The sequence below is a fragment of the Neoarius graeffei genome, chromosome 21, assembly GCF_027579695.1.
Source record: "Neoarius graeffei isolate fNeoGra1 chromosome 21, fNeoGra1.pri, whole genome shotgun sequence".
NCBI lineage: Eukaryota > Metazoa > Chordata > Actinopteri > Siluriformes > Ariidae > Neoarius > Neoarius graeffei.
The window spans coordinates 52,276,314-52,289,808 of record NC_083589.1 but is presented as its reverse complement, the minus strand read 5'-3'; the positions used below and the strand labels follow the sequence as shown (position 1 = coordinate 52,289,808).

General features: G+C 40.8%; 1 protein-coding gene across 1 annotated transcript in view; it reads left to right on the top strand.

Annotated features, from left to right (window-relative positions):
- Positions 1 to 13,495, top strand: part of cped1 (cadherin-like and PC-esterase domain containing 1) — a 208,136-nt gene that overhangs the window by 99,902 nt on the left and 94,739 nt on the right. Inside the window, exons 9-14 of the mRNA XM_060903332.1 lie at positions 1,213 to 1,371; positions 4,622 to 4,726; positions 4,872 to 5,005; positions 8,522 to 8,574; positions 8,651 to 8,837; positions 11,585 to 11,756. Of these exons, the coding sequence (XP_060759315.1) occupies positions 1,213 to 1,371; positions 4,622 to 4,726; positions 4,872 to 5,005; positions 8,522 to 8,574; positions 8,651 to 8,837; positions 11,585 to 11,756 (810 nt within the window). The remainder of the gene's footprint in view (positions 1 to 1,212; positions 1,372 to 4,621; positions 4,727 to 4,871; positions 5,006 to 8,521; positions 8,575 to 8,650; positions 8,838 to 11,584; positions 11,757 to 13,495) is intronic.

Genomic DNA, 13,495 nt, shown 5'->3' with positions numbered 1-13,495 from the left:
CAGTATTTTATGTTAAAAATACTACAGGCTAGTGGTAACTGAAATTTTTTATGATTTTGTCTAATAAGCAATTTGCTGTACTGTGTTGCAAATGCAGTTTTAACCTGGGCCAGGGGTGTCTGTATTATTGAATAAGTGTCGAAAAGTTCAGACACACCTTCGAATTCAATGTTTTATCTTTAGTTTTATTTAGTAAAGCACATTTCATGTTTTAAACTAATGATGGATGTCGTTTCTCTTTACTTAGTTGAGCGGTTCCTAACATAATACTGTATGGATTACTACAGTTGTGGGAACAGGGCTATTTACTGTATTTTTATTATTTACTATTTACTGTTTGAATTGAGAAAGGCAAGAAATTGCGTTAATTAACTTTTGACGAGGGCGGCACGGTGGTGTAGTGGTTAGCGCTGTCGCCTCACAGCAAGAAGGTCCGGGTTTGAGCCCCGGGGCCGGCGAGGGCCTTTCTGTGTGGAGTTTGCATGTTCTCCCCGTGTCCGCGTGGGTTTCCTCCGGGTGCTCCAGTTTCCCCCACAGTCCAAAGACATGCAGGTTAGGCTAACTGGTGACTCTAAATTGACCGTGAGTGTGAATGGTTGTCTGTGTCTATGTGTCAGCCCTGTGATGACCTGGCGACTTGTCCAGGGTGTACCCCGCCTTTCGCCCGTAGTCAGCTGGGATAGGCTCCAGCTTGCCTGCGACCCTGTAGAACAGGATAAAGCGGCTACAGATAATGAGATGAGATGAGAACTTTTGACGAGGCACCTGTTAATTGAAAAGCATTCCAGGTGACAGCCTCATGAAGCTGGTTAAGATAATGGCAATAGTGTGTAAACTGGCATCAAGGTAAATGCTGGCTACGCTGAAGAATCTAAGATATGAAACATTTTTTGCTTACCACATAATTCCATCTATGTTCCATATGTTGTTTCATAGTTTTGATGTCTTCAGTATTGTTCTACAATGTAGAAAATACACACACAAAAAAAACCTTTGAATGATTAGAGTAGGGGTGTACAAACTTTTAACTTGTACCGTAAGTTTAAGTGTACGTCGAAGATTTCTCCCAGACATTTCGAGAATTAAAAAAGCTTCAGGGCATGCATCATCCGTTTACAACTGCTACTATCAATACTGAAGTCTAGATGGCAGCAAAAGCTCACATTCATTATCTCCAGCTGTTCAACTCAGTTCCTCCACTGTTCCTCTCAGGTGCAGACTGACTTACACTTTGACAGTATGAAAGATCCAGACTTTGAGGGGCAGATCACCAAAGAGTACATATTAGAAGATATACTGAAGCTGCTCTTCCCAGCATGTGGCAGTGAGGACAGAGCTCCTCAAAGTACTCAGGATACAGCGCAAACCAAGGTAGAACGTGACTGATAGTAAAGTCTCAGCTTGTTATTCCAGTTAATTCTAAAACATGTTTTTCCTCTAACTACAGTAAAACTAATAGCCCATGGTATTACACGGTGATAAAAGTAAGTATGGACCCACTAATGTTTAAAATGTCTATTTTTTATATTCCATACCATTTTAATGGAGTGTATATCTATATATTTTTTATTTTATTACATTTTTTTAAACAAATTTCAGACAAAAAAGACAGTTTTAAACATTATTTCTTGCAGTTTAAACATAGTCGTGCATTTTAATTACCAGAAAGCAAAAAAAAACCCCACAACCTCTGAATACCTGTAGTGTTAAATTAGCGTTTAAGGCTGAGTTACTTGAAAAGCAGTGTAATGCTAAGATCTTATCTGGAGGAGAGAGTGTTTAAAGTGATGCTCTCTCTACCATTTCATCATTATCCCCCCAGCATATAATGTGGGGGGATATACTGTAGCTACCGCTCTGGGGTGAATTTCCCAAAAAGCATCGTAGCACAAAGATCATCGTTAAATGGTAGAGTGAGCATCACAATGAACACTCTCTCTCCTAGTTAAGATGCTCTTAGGCTACATCCACACGATAACGGCAACGAGTTTTGTTTTTTTTTAGCGGGTAAAAAAAATATCGCGTCCACATGGGCAACGGGGCGGCATGGTGGTGTAGTGGTTAGCGCTGTCGCCTCACAGCAAGAAGGTCCTGGGTTCGAGCCCTGGGGCCGGCGAGGGCCTTTCTGTGCGGAGTTTGCATGTTCTCCCCGTGTCCGCGTGGGTTTCCTCCGGGTGCTCCGGTTTCCCCCACAGTCCAAAGACATGCAGGTTAGGTTAACTGGTGACTCTAAATTGACCGTAGGTGTGAATGTGAGTGTGAATGGTTGTCTGTGTCTATGTGTCAGCCCTGTGATGACCTGGCGACTTGTCCAGGGTGTACCCCGCCTTTCGCCCGTAGTCAGCTGGGATAGGCTCCAGCTTGCCTGCGACCCTGTAGAAGGATAAAGCGGCTAGAGATAATGAGATGAGATGAGACATGGGCAACGGATCAGTAAAATATCAGGTACATATGGCAACGCAACGCTTGCTGAAAACGATGCAATACACATGCCACACCTCTACGTGCGCTGTAAGACGGTCCCATCGGAGACACCAGAACAATAGAAGAAGTAGGACGCATGCGCATAAACCCCTTCTTCTACCCGGCGTGAAGCACTGTCAGGAACAAACACACAACAACAAGAAGATGGCTGCGACTACGCGAGGAAATCGTGCCTTCTGTGTGTACAAATTAGTTTTATTAGTGTGCATAGTTTTATATAACTTAATTTTCTTATTGTGTGTGAACATTTTGAAAAGCATTTTTATATAATTTATATAACTTTTTATATTGTGTGTGAACATTTTGAAAAGCAGTCTTATCCAATTAAAAAAAAGAAATTCAAGAAATGGTTCAGGTTAATGTGTAAACAAATCCGTTCTACTCATCCAGACGACTTCGCAATGGCGCCGTTGCCAGATTTTTCCACTCTGGAACCCGTTCTCAAAAAATATCGTTTTGGGGCACCCAAAACGCCGGTGCCGTGTGGACGCCAGGCCGTAACGCTAAAAAATTTTATCGGATTCACCTGAATCCGTTGCCGTGTGGACAGGGCCTTAGTGTTAAGAGGCTTTTGGGAAACCCACCCCTGTTCATCTGTCCGTCTGTAAACATTTTAGTTTCTGGAGCATAACTCAAAAACTATGCGGAATTTTTTCATGAAACCTCACAGCTAAAGTGACTAGAGGAGTTGTGCCTTTTGGCATTTCTGTAATTTTTATTATATCCTCTCTCTGAAGGAGGGGGGTATATACTGGTTTTCCTCTGTCCGCCCATCTGTCTGTCCGTATCTCTGTACGTCCAAAACACCTTTTTTCTTAGAAACCACAAATCATAGCCACTTGGTACCAAGCTTCAGCTTGGGGTTCTATACCATGTATACAATTTTCAGGAATGTCCCACATCGACTTCCTGTTTACCAACTGAATGTATTTACAAAACATATAGCGTGGATTTATAAAAATTTAATAACATTTTTCTCAGCAACTACAAATCACAACTGCTTAATATTTGGTACCGAGCTTCAGCTTGGGGTTCTATACCGTATAGACCATTTTCAGGTCTGTCCCACATCGACTTCCTGTTTACCGACTGAATGCATTTATGAAACATATAGCATGGATTTACAAAATTTTCCTAACACTTTTCTCAGCAACTACAAATCACAACTCCTTGATATTTGGTACCGAGCTTCAGCTTGGGGTTCTATACCGTGTATACCGTTTTCAGATCTGCCACACATCGACATCCTGTTTACCGACTGAATGTATTTACGAAACATATAGGGTGGATTTTGACGCTATTTCAAGAAGCAAAATGCTAATTCAAAATGACCGTTTACCAGGATGCTGTTTGAAATCCCTGGGGAGAGACACTGCGCTTTACTTACTTGTTTCAGGGTTCATTATTTGTTGAAGTCAACATTCATAATAAGTGTCTTATTCCTTCGATTGCTTGCATTCTGATATAAGCGAGAACGGGGGGGATACGTAAGTGAGCAGAGCTCACAGTTGATCTTGTTTTTCCTGTATTTCTATAGCAACCAATTCAACTTAGAAAAATTTGGAGTGGGTTGCATGTAGGGGCCGGAGGGATATGTCATCTTCTGATGACTCTTGTTTGCTTGTTTGTTTGTTTGTTTTAAATATATATAGTATTTGATACTTTCAGTGGTTTCTGCCATAAATCCCATGAGCATTTCCAGTATAAACAGATTTTGGAATAAGTGCTGCATTAGTAATAAATAATAAATAATAATGTTTTCTTTTTTATTATTTTTCAAGCATGATGGATGTTTTGTTTTGCTTTTATTGGTCCTAATGATTTTCTTTATTAAAAATTTGAGTTTGGTTATTGAGTTTTTAGGTCACAAAACCCTCATAAGCCTTGATCAGGTACAGATTTATTCCTCACTCGAGTGTCCGTGTATTTTTTCTATTATTTTAATTGTAATTACTGAATAATATGTTTCAAGAGCAACCAGAAAATCTTTTTATAGTTTATACAGTTCACATTTTATGTATGATGGTTTAAATTTTTTTTGTCACTATTTTACTGTATTTCTCTGTTAATGAGTACATAGCTGTATGACTGTAAAAGCAGTGTAGATGTGACGGCTTGTCTTTATTTCTGTTCACAGTACAGTGGCTGTGAGAGGGCAAACAGTTTGTGCATAACGCCGGATAAAATGCAGTTCCTGCTTCAGTTTCAGCAGCAGCTCAAGAGATCTGGCAGCTTTCATGTGGTAAGTGACTATCGCTAAATCTTACAACAAATATAATGTCTAGAACACTATGCCAAATTCAGTATGTGATCCTGATAGTTCTGGTTTGTTACTATTGCTTTACTTGTGTGTGTGTGTGTGCGTGTGCGTGCACATGCCTTGGCAGCTCTACCCCAGATCATCTCATTTCTCCGATCTTCAGTGTGATGTCTTTCAAAGATTCTCTACTGCAGAGGATTCTGGGAGTGCACCAGGTCTCTCAGCTCTACTCCAACAGCTCAGCTTGTCCTACACACTGAGGTAGCACACACTAATTTAATGTGTTTCTTTCATGCTTTCATGTATTAAAATATTTGCCCTTATAATACCTGAAAATCAAAGCACCACCCACTGGTACTGGAGACTCCTTCCATAAATGTTAAACAAATTACTCTCTGCATCAAACATTTAATGAATCTGTTTTAACCAGATAATGTTGTTCTTCACAGAGGTGGACAGTAATGAAGTACATTTACTTGAGTTCTGTACTTAAGTACACTTTTTGAGCATCTGTACTTTACTTGAGTATTTTTTTTGGAAACTTATGACTTTTTTTCACTCCATTTGAAAGGCAAATATCGTACTTTTCACTCCACGACATTTCTATCAAGGTCTTCGTTACTCGTTACTTTGAAGCAGCTTTGAAAGTGGATGTTTTTTCTTTTCTTTTCTAAAACGTGGTTGTTTTTTTCATAGATGACACTGAGACAGCCGATCAGTAATCACTAGGGTCACGACACTTCCATAGACTGTATAAAATCAAGTTCACTGATTTCTCAGCAGCATTATTTAACATAAATTGATGGCAGAATGGAAGGAGGCGGTTCTTCTGGAGAACGCACACATCCATGGCCATACCTCGAACCCATGTTTCAGTTTTCTGAAAGGATTAACGATTCGTTTTGTTTTAAATGTTTGCTTTGTTTGCTGAAAACGAACCACATCACAGCGTACAAAAACTCGCTGTCCAACCTTCAGAAGCATATTGAGGGATATAAACGTTTTATTCCAAGAGAAAGCTTGCAATGAAGTTGTCTGTGCTTTTAGAGCTAGCGATAATGTTGCAATAGCTATGCGGTCTGGTTAGTCAAATGACTTTCTGTGGATTTGCCCGCCAAGTTGCCGTAGCCTTGTCCACGGCTAACGTTAACACATGGCTAGTTAACTTGGACACTGTTAGTTAGCATGTAAAAATGGAGTTATGCTAGCGCGAATAACGTTAATTTATCTGAAGTCCTTTCAGAAATATGGTTTAGCATAATCTTGCCAAATAAACAGAATGTACAAATCTTTCTTTTCTAGTAGCATTAGCTACCCAATATGATTTTGAGTTTGAAAAGAGTTTGCTAGCATGTCACGTGGCGTTTCACTGACTAGCTAGCTTAACGTTAAACCACCATGATGGCACAGCATGAGTTCATTTTGTGAATTCGCATTCCTGTCTTTGGTAACGGCATTAGGTTTTGTAAGCGTTGTGGCGATAATACAACAATGTGTTGACAGAAAATTTACTTTTAATACTTAAGTATTTTTAAAAGCAAATACTTTCACTCATATTGGAGTAACATTTGACCAGTGGGATCTGTACTTCGTCTTAAGTAATGAAGTTGGGTACTTTGTCCACCGCTGGTTCTTTATTAAATATCAACATGTTTCTTAATCTGTTTATCATTAGCCTAAGATTATTTGAAGTGCAAACCGTGCAAGTTTCTGTGTAAACTGTTATTATGGAAACGATACCCTATTATAAGAAACACATTAATTACCTCCGCCTACTGTCTTGAAGGAGGTTATGTTTTTACCTTCGTCTGTTTGTCTGTTCCCAACATAACTCAAAAATCAGTGAACGGATTTTGATGAAATTTGGTGTCTAGACCAAATTTAGTATTATCCTCGGTTCAAGTGATTTTGAGTTTGATGTTGCTAATTACGTGGCTTGGTGGAGGTATGCACTTTACCGAGTGTCCTTCTACCTGAGTAAAATTTACTCAAATTGAAGAACATTTTACTCCAGGCCAGCTACCATTTGGTCCCTCTATAAAAAGAGTAAAAGTTACTCTTTTGATAGCGCTGTTTTTCCAGAGTCAGTTCTCCTCAATTCAGTTGGTCAGGTTCAGTGCCCAAACTGATAATTGCATCAACAGTTTTTCATTGGCTAATCAGACACAAGGTATGCCACTACTCTCGCCAGAGCAGTTGGGGGTTAGGTGCCTTGCTCAGGGCCACTTAAGCCAGTCCTGCTGGTCCAGGGAATCAAACCAGCAACCTTTTGGTCCCAAAGCTGTTTCTCTAACCATTAGGCTATGGCTTCCCGTAATTATAGTTGTAAAATAAAATAAGTTAATATTTTACTCTTTGGGGCGGCACAGTGGTGTAGTGGTTAGCGCTGTCGCCTCACAGCAAGAAGGTCCTGGGTTCGAGCCCCGGGGCCGGCGAGGGCCTTTCTGTGTGGAGTTTGCATGTTCTCCCCATGTCCGCGTGGGTTTCCCCCACAGTCCAAAGACATGCAGGTTAGGTTAACTGGTGACTCTAAATTGACTGTAGGTGTGAATGTGAGTGTGAATGGTTGTCTGTGTCTATGTGTCAGCCCTGTGATGACCTGGCGACTTGTCCAGGGTGTACCCCGCCTTTCGCCCGTAGTCAGCTGGGATAGGCTCCAGCTTGCCTGCGACCCTGTAGAAGGATAAAGCGGCTAGAGCTAATGAGATGAGATGAGATTTTACTCTTTGTGGTGGTATTTGACTCTATTCAGTGTGTCTTGAAATGAACTCTTGTACTATTTTACTCAGTTCAAAGCCACAGTCAACTCTGTTACTCTATTATACAATTACTCTGTAATTTTGCTCCCACGCCAACTCCAAATTTTACTCTCTAAGCTCAAAATAGAGCAAAATTAACTATTTTTGAGGAAAATCCTTTTAACTCTGGAAAAATTCGTCAGTGAGTTTTCCTGTGTCGTATAAACCTGTTATTCGCCCCGCAGCTAGCACTATCGTCCGAACTGCTGTTCTAGAAAATTCATCAAAACTTTCTTCCATGCAAATTTGACAACTCAACAGTGCATTTGAAGATACAGTATGTGAAGAATAACGCTTTTGATCACTCAATAATCAAATAATTATTAAGCTCAACTCTGCTATTCAAGCACAGTCTTTCATTTGTCTGATTTTCCATGAGTCATAAAGTGAACAATTTAAAAAAAAAAATTATTCAAGACAAATATAACCCGTTTTGTTTGAAGATGATACTACACTGAGCTCCATATGTTAGTTTGAGAGGAATAATGGATAGAATTTGGTATGTTAAGCTGTTAAATGCTGCTCTCAGATTCGTAACAGACCGGAAAAGCTCCGTACTGCCAGATCAGACCAAAGCGATTACAGAACTGGCTCTGCTTTTGCCCCCATAGGGCATGTTGTTCAGAGTGACTGAAGCAGAAATTTTCCCATTTATCTTAAGCGGCGGGATCAATTTGGGCTGGACAGAGCACAACACTATTACACAACAGTTGCAGCATCCCTAAGGAGCTTTCCAAAACTGAAACAAATCCTGAACGCGTTATGATCACATCTGGGGTTTTCATCCCAATAAATTTAAACACAAAGCAAGGTCACTTTAGTGTGTGTGTGTGTGTGTGTGTGGGGGGGGGTTTATAGAGTAAAATGTGATGGAAGCAATAAAACCCATTAAATTTATTGTAACTGGAATATTTGGTTGTGCTTTTATGGTCAGTTTTATGAGAATAATATGGAAGCGGCACTGACATTTTTCTCACAGCAGTGATGATCCAGACAGGCCTGAGAAGTGGCATTCACAGCCACTGGATTCAGGTAATTACTCCTCACGCTGCTGTAATAACATTTGTGTTGGTTACTGTTTCATGTATCGGATCATTTTGCCCCATAGGGAGGTGTTTGGAGCCCCATCTCCGTCAGCTATATACCGATCCTCCTCTGGTTCTAACTCCGCTCTTTAACCCCTGGGTGAAGGAGTACCGAGCCGAGGTACCGTTTGACGTGGTCACTATACGGATCAGACCGGAGCCTGTGAGCTCAATGTGCCACGTTCACCTGGACGAACATCGTGGCCCCAGGTATGACTGAATCCTAGTGGTTTATTTACCTGTGCTTCCCAACTGGGTCATTCCTTACATACAGAGCCTTCAGAAGCTTGTTAATGCCTTGCTGTAAGCCTGGAACCTGAATACATTTTATATATTATATGTATATTTAACAGTTATTCCACAAAATCAAGTCGTACATCAGCTATCAGCCATGTACGACCAGATTGAGTGGAATAACTGTTTTATTCTATCCACATTCACTGGATTTTAAGAAACAGAGCATTTTTATTTTTTGCAAATTCGATAAATAAAAACTTGATACAAAATGTCCGACAAAATCATTTCCGCTTAGAATGTAAACAAACCGGCGAAACGACAGGAGCAATTTGTGAAAAATGCTATAATAATAATAATAATAATAATAATAATTCTTGAAAAATGAAAAAAGATGCGTTCTTACCATCAAATACTTTTATTCCATATTTTGTTGCCTTTTTGTATTTTTTTTGGGTTTTGTTTTCAAGTAGAGTTTTTATTTTGTCCTTGGTTGGTTCATCAACATGCTCTGCCATTTTGTTTTTCTTTACTCACGGTATATGAGCTGATAGCCTAGTAGTAGAGGAGCCAATCAGAGCATGCAATTTCTCATATCCAGTGAATGTGGATAGAATAACAATTGATATTTATATTTTGCTGAACACATAAGATAAGATAAAATAAAACTGCATTAATCCTGAGGGAAATTCTTGTGCCAGAAGTTGCTCTATAACAAAACAGTATAAGTTAAAATACGACAGTACAAGCTGGAGGAAAAAAGAAAAAAAAACCTGATAAGAACTGTGCAAGGAATAAATGCTAAGAAGAAAAAAAACAGTGCCCAATCGAACAACAGTAGAAATACTGTAAGTTACAAAGGGGAATAGAAAATACAAATACCAGTGCCTCGATGGTTAGCATTCTAATAGTAGAAATAAGATGTGTAAGAGACTAACCTAATGGTGAAAGTAAATATTGCACACATGTTGGGGATTAAAATATATTGTACATGGGGCGGCACGGTGGTGTAGTGGTTAGCGCTGTCGCCTCACAGCAAGAAGGTCCGGGTTCGAGCCCCGGGGCCGGCGAGGGCCTTTCTGTGAGGAGTTTGCATGTTCTCCCCGTGTCCACGTGGGTTTCCTCCGGGTGCTCTGGTTTCCCCCACAGTCCAAAGACATGCAGGTTAGGTTAACTGGTGACTCTAAATTGACCGTAGGTGTGAATGTGAGTGTGAATGGTTGTCTGTGTCTATGTGTCAGCCCTGTGATGACCTGGCGACTTGTCCAGGGTGTACCCCGCCTTTCGCCCGTAGTCAGCTGGGATAGGCTCCAGCTTGCCTGCGACCCTGTAGAACAGGATAAAGCGGCTAGAGATAATGAGATGAGATGAGATATTGCACATGGTGTTGTGAAAAAAAAAAACATTATTGTACATGACCACTCAGAATATTGCACATGATATAGGTATTATTTGTCATGATTGCTCAGCTGTCCATCTTGCAGAAAGGGGAGGAGTTATACAGTTTGATGGTCATACTGTCACAAATATTTAGACATGGAACATTGTTTGATAGAGACAACCTTACAGCCTTAGTAGTGCAAACCAGAAAGGAAAAATGCTCATTTATTCAAAGATTTAGTATGATCATTGGAATAATAAACAATGAGCGTGCAGTGTTCCAGCGAATCGCTTTCTCTCCTCTGACATGTCTACATCAGTCATGTTAACTGACCTCATCTCATCTCATTATCTGTAGCCGCTTTATCCTGTTCTACAGGGTCGCAGGCAAGCTGGAGCCTATCCCAGCTGACTACGGGCGAAAGGCGGGATACACCCTGGACAAGTCGCCAGGTCATCACAGGGCTGACACATAGACACAGACAACCATTCACACTCACATTCACACCTACGCTCAATTTAGAGTCACCAGTTAACCTAACCTGCATGTCTTTGGACTGTGGGGGAAACCGGAGCACCCGGAGGAAACCCACGCGGACACGGGGAGAACATGCAAACTCCGCACAGAAAGGCCCTCGTCGGCTGCAGGGCTCGAACCCAGGACCTTCTTGCTGTGAGGCGACAGCGCTAACCACTACACCACCGTGCCGCCTGTTAACTGACCTATTAAATTAATTTCTGGGTCTGCTTTTGCTTGATTTTTTTTTTCAGGTTTAAAAAAAACTTGTTTGTCTGTAAAGACAGTATTCTAGATAGAGCTAAACTAGACTGAATGGGACGTACAGAAATTCAGACTTAAGCAGCTGTGTAACCAGATACTAAATACTGAAAACTTTTTCCCAGTGTTACTTTTCATTTTTATGTGTTAACAGTCTTTGGGGCTTAATTTGCCGTTACCTTTGGCTCACTGGTACATGAAGGCAGTTTATAAAAATATGTTGTGCATAAATGTTTATTAACTACCCTGACAACTACACTTGGGCTTTGATTAAGTGTTTTTCGAGTCCAGATGTGGTAAAGGAAGGTCAGGTTGACCAAAAAAAAAAAAGAAAAAAAAAGGAAATGTTCCTTTCAATTATCTGAATTCCTTTTAATAAAAGCTGCATGTGCTGGACCCAGTAATTGTGTCTTTATTTGAGCATGGATATTAGCTTGTCTTTTGACCTGACCCTGCTTTTTAATCTAGTATAATCTTCTTTGTAGTGTGTGTGTGTGTGTGTGTGTGTGAGAGAGAGAGATTAGTCACGGTCAGTTTCTCAGAACTTATTTGTTGTTCTGCCCAGAATGGCAAACTACCCACTTGGCCTGGGCAACAGCCGCATCAACATCCTTATGATGGACGAGTCTGATGGGGAGGAGCCTGTCGTCATGACAATATACACTCTGAACATATTTCGGGAGAGCCGTCCCAGCCTGCCGATGTTTGACGAGTATGTGATGTGCGGTTTCATACAGGTACAAAGTCTCTCACACACACATTCATTTTTCCACCAGAAACTACAAAGAGAATTTTATCATAGAGACTCGCTGCGAGTGGGATTTATTATAGTTTCTTATGATAATAAATTTTCGCAGCGTTTATCAAAGTTAAATCCTCAGACTACCAAGACCTGTCTGTGGGTCCAGAGTAACATTTGTCAGTCTCATAACTACACACTTTTACAACGAAACTATTAGTTTATTTCCTCACCCGCGACAGAGTAAGCGGGGCGAGGTATTGTAATCAGTGCGGTTGGTTGGTTGGTTGGTTGGGTTGGTTGGTTTGTTTGTTTGTTTGTTTGTTTGTTTGTGTCTGTCTGTTAACGATCTAGTGTCTAGACGGTTGCACCGATTGACTTCAAAGTTTCAGGGTAGGTGGGCAATGGCCCATAGATTACCTGATTAAATTTTGCGTGTAATCGGGTCAAGGTGAAGGTCAAGGTCACCGGAAAGGTCAACCTTTCTGTCAAAATAACATATTTTCCATTATAACTCAAAAACGGTTGCCGATAGACAGATGTTTACTATCAAGAGCATATAGGAACTCCCATATGGCCTTTCATTTGGCACCATGATCTTTGACCTTGAGTGACCAAACTCAAGGCCACGGATTTTCAGAGGGCTGTAACTTGAAAACAGTTGATGGTAGACAGATATTCACCCTTATCGACTTATAGGAAGTGCCATATGGGCTTTCATTTGGCACCATGATCTTTGACCTTGAGTGACCTTGAAAGGTCAAACTGAAGGTCATGGGTTTTCAAAGGGCTATAACTTGAAAATGGTTCATGATAGCCAGATGTTTACCGTTATCGACATCTAAGAAGTCCCATATGGGCTTTCAGTTGTCGCCATGATCTTTGACCTTGAATGACTTTGAAATGTCAAACTCAAGGTCATGGATTTTCATAGGACTATAACCTGACAGCTGATGATTGAGAAATATTACCATTATCAACATATAGGTATAAAATAAGTGCTGCTGGGCGAGGTTTGTTTTGCTTGGCAATACTTGTTTGTAATAATAATTACTAAATTATTTAGAATAGTTCATATTAGCCATCATTTGATTTCTTCCATCAGATGTCCAGTAGACTGTACTGTAGACTGAAGTACGTACCATATTTATATCACTCGACCACGTGCGAGTTGTACTTTTGTAAGTGTACGATTGCAGTAGGCGCTGTGGATTTGAGGACATTTTTTGGCAGATCATTGAAAATGCTGAGATTCAAGGCTGAACTTTAACCTCCACACGTTGCTTTTCCCGCTCAGGAACTTGATATGCAGTCTGCGATTGATTGGTGTGTGAAATGGGGAGGGAGTCATCCAGCATATGTTTGATTCACTTATCTTTCATAGTACTCCATCTTTGTTTCAAAAATGTTTCAAATGAAAATTTTCTTTTGTACACTCACTCCTGGGCGGCACGGTGGTGTAGTGGTTAGCGCTGTCGCCTCACAGCAAGAAGGTCCTGGGTTCGAGCCCCGGGGCCGGCGAGGGTCTTTCTGTGCGGAGTTTGCATGTTCTCCCCGTGTCCGCGTGGGTTTCCTCCGGGTGCTCCGGTTTCCCCCACAGTCCAAAGACATGCAGGTTAGGTTAACTGGTGACTCTAAATTGAGCGTAGGTGTGAATGTGAGTGTGAATGGTTGTCTGTGTCTATGTGTCAGCCCTGTGATGACCTGGCGACTTGTCCAGGGTGTACCCCGCCTTTC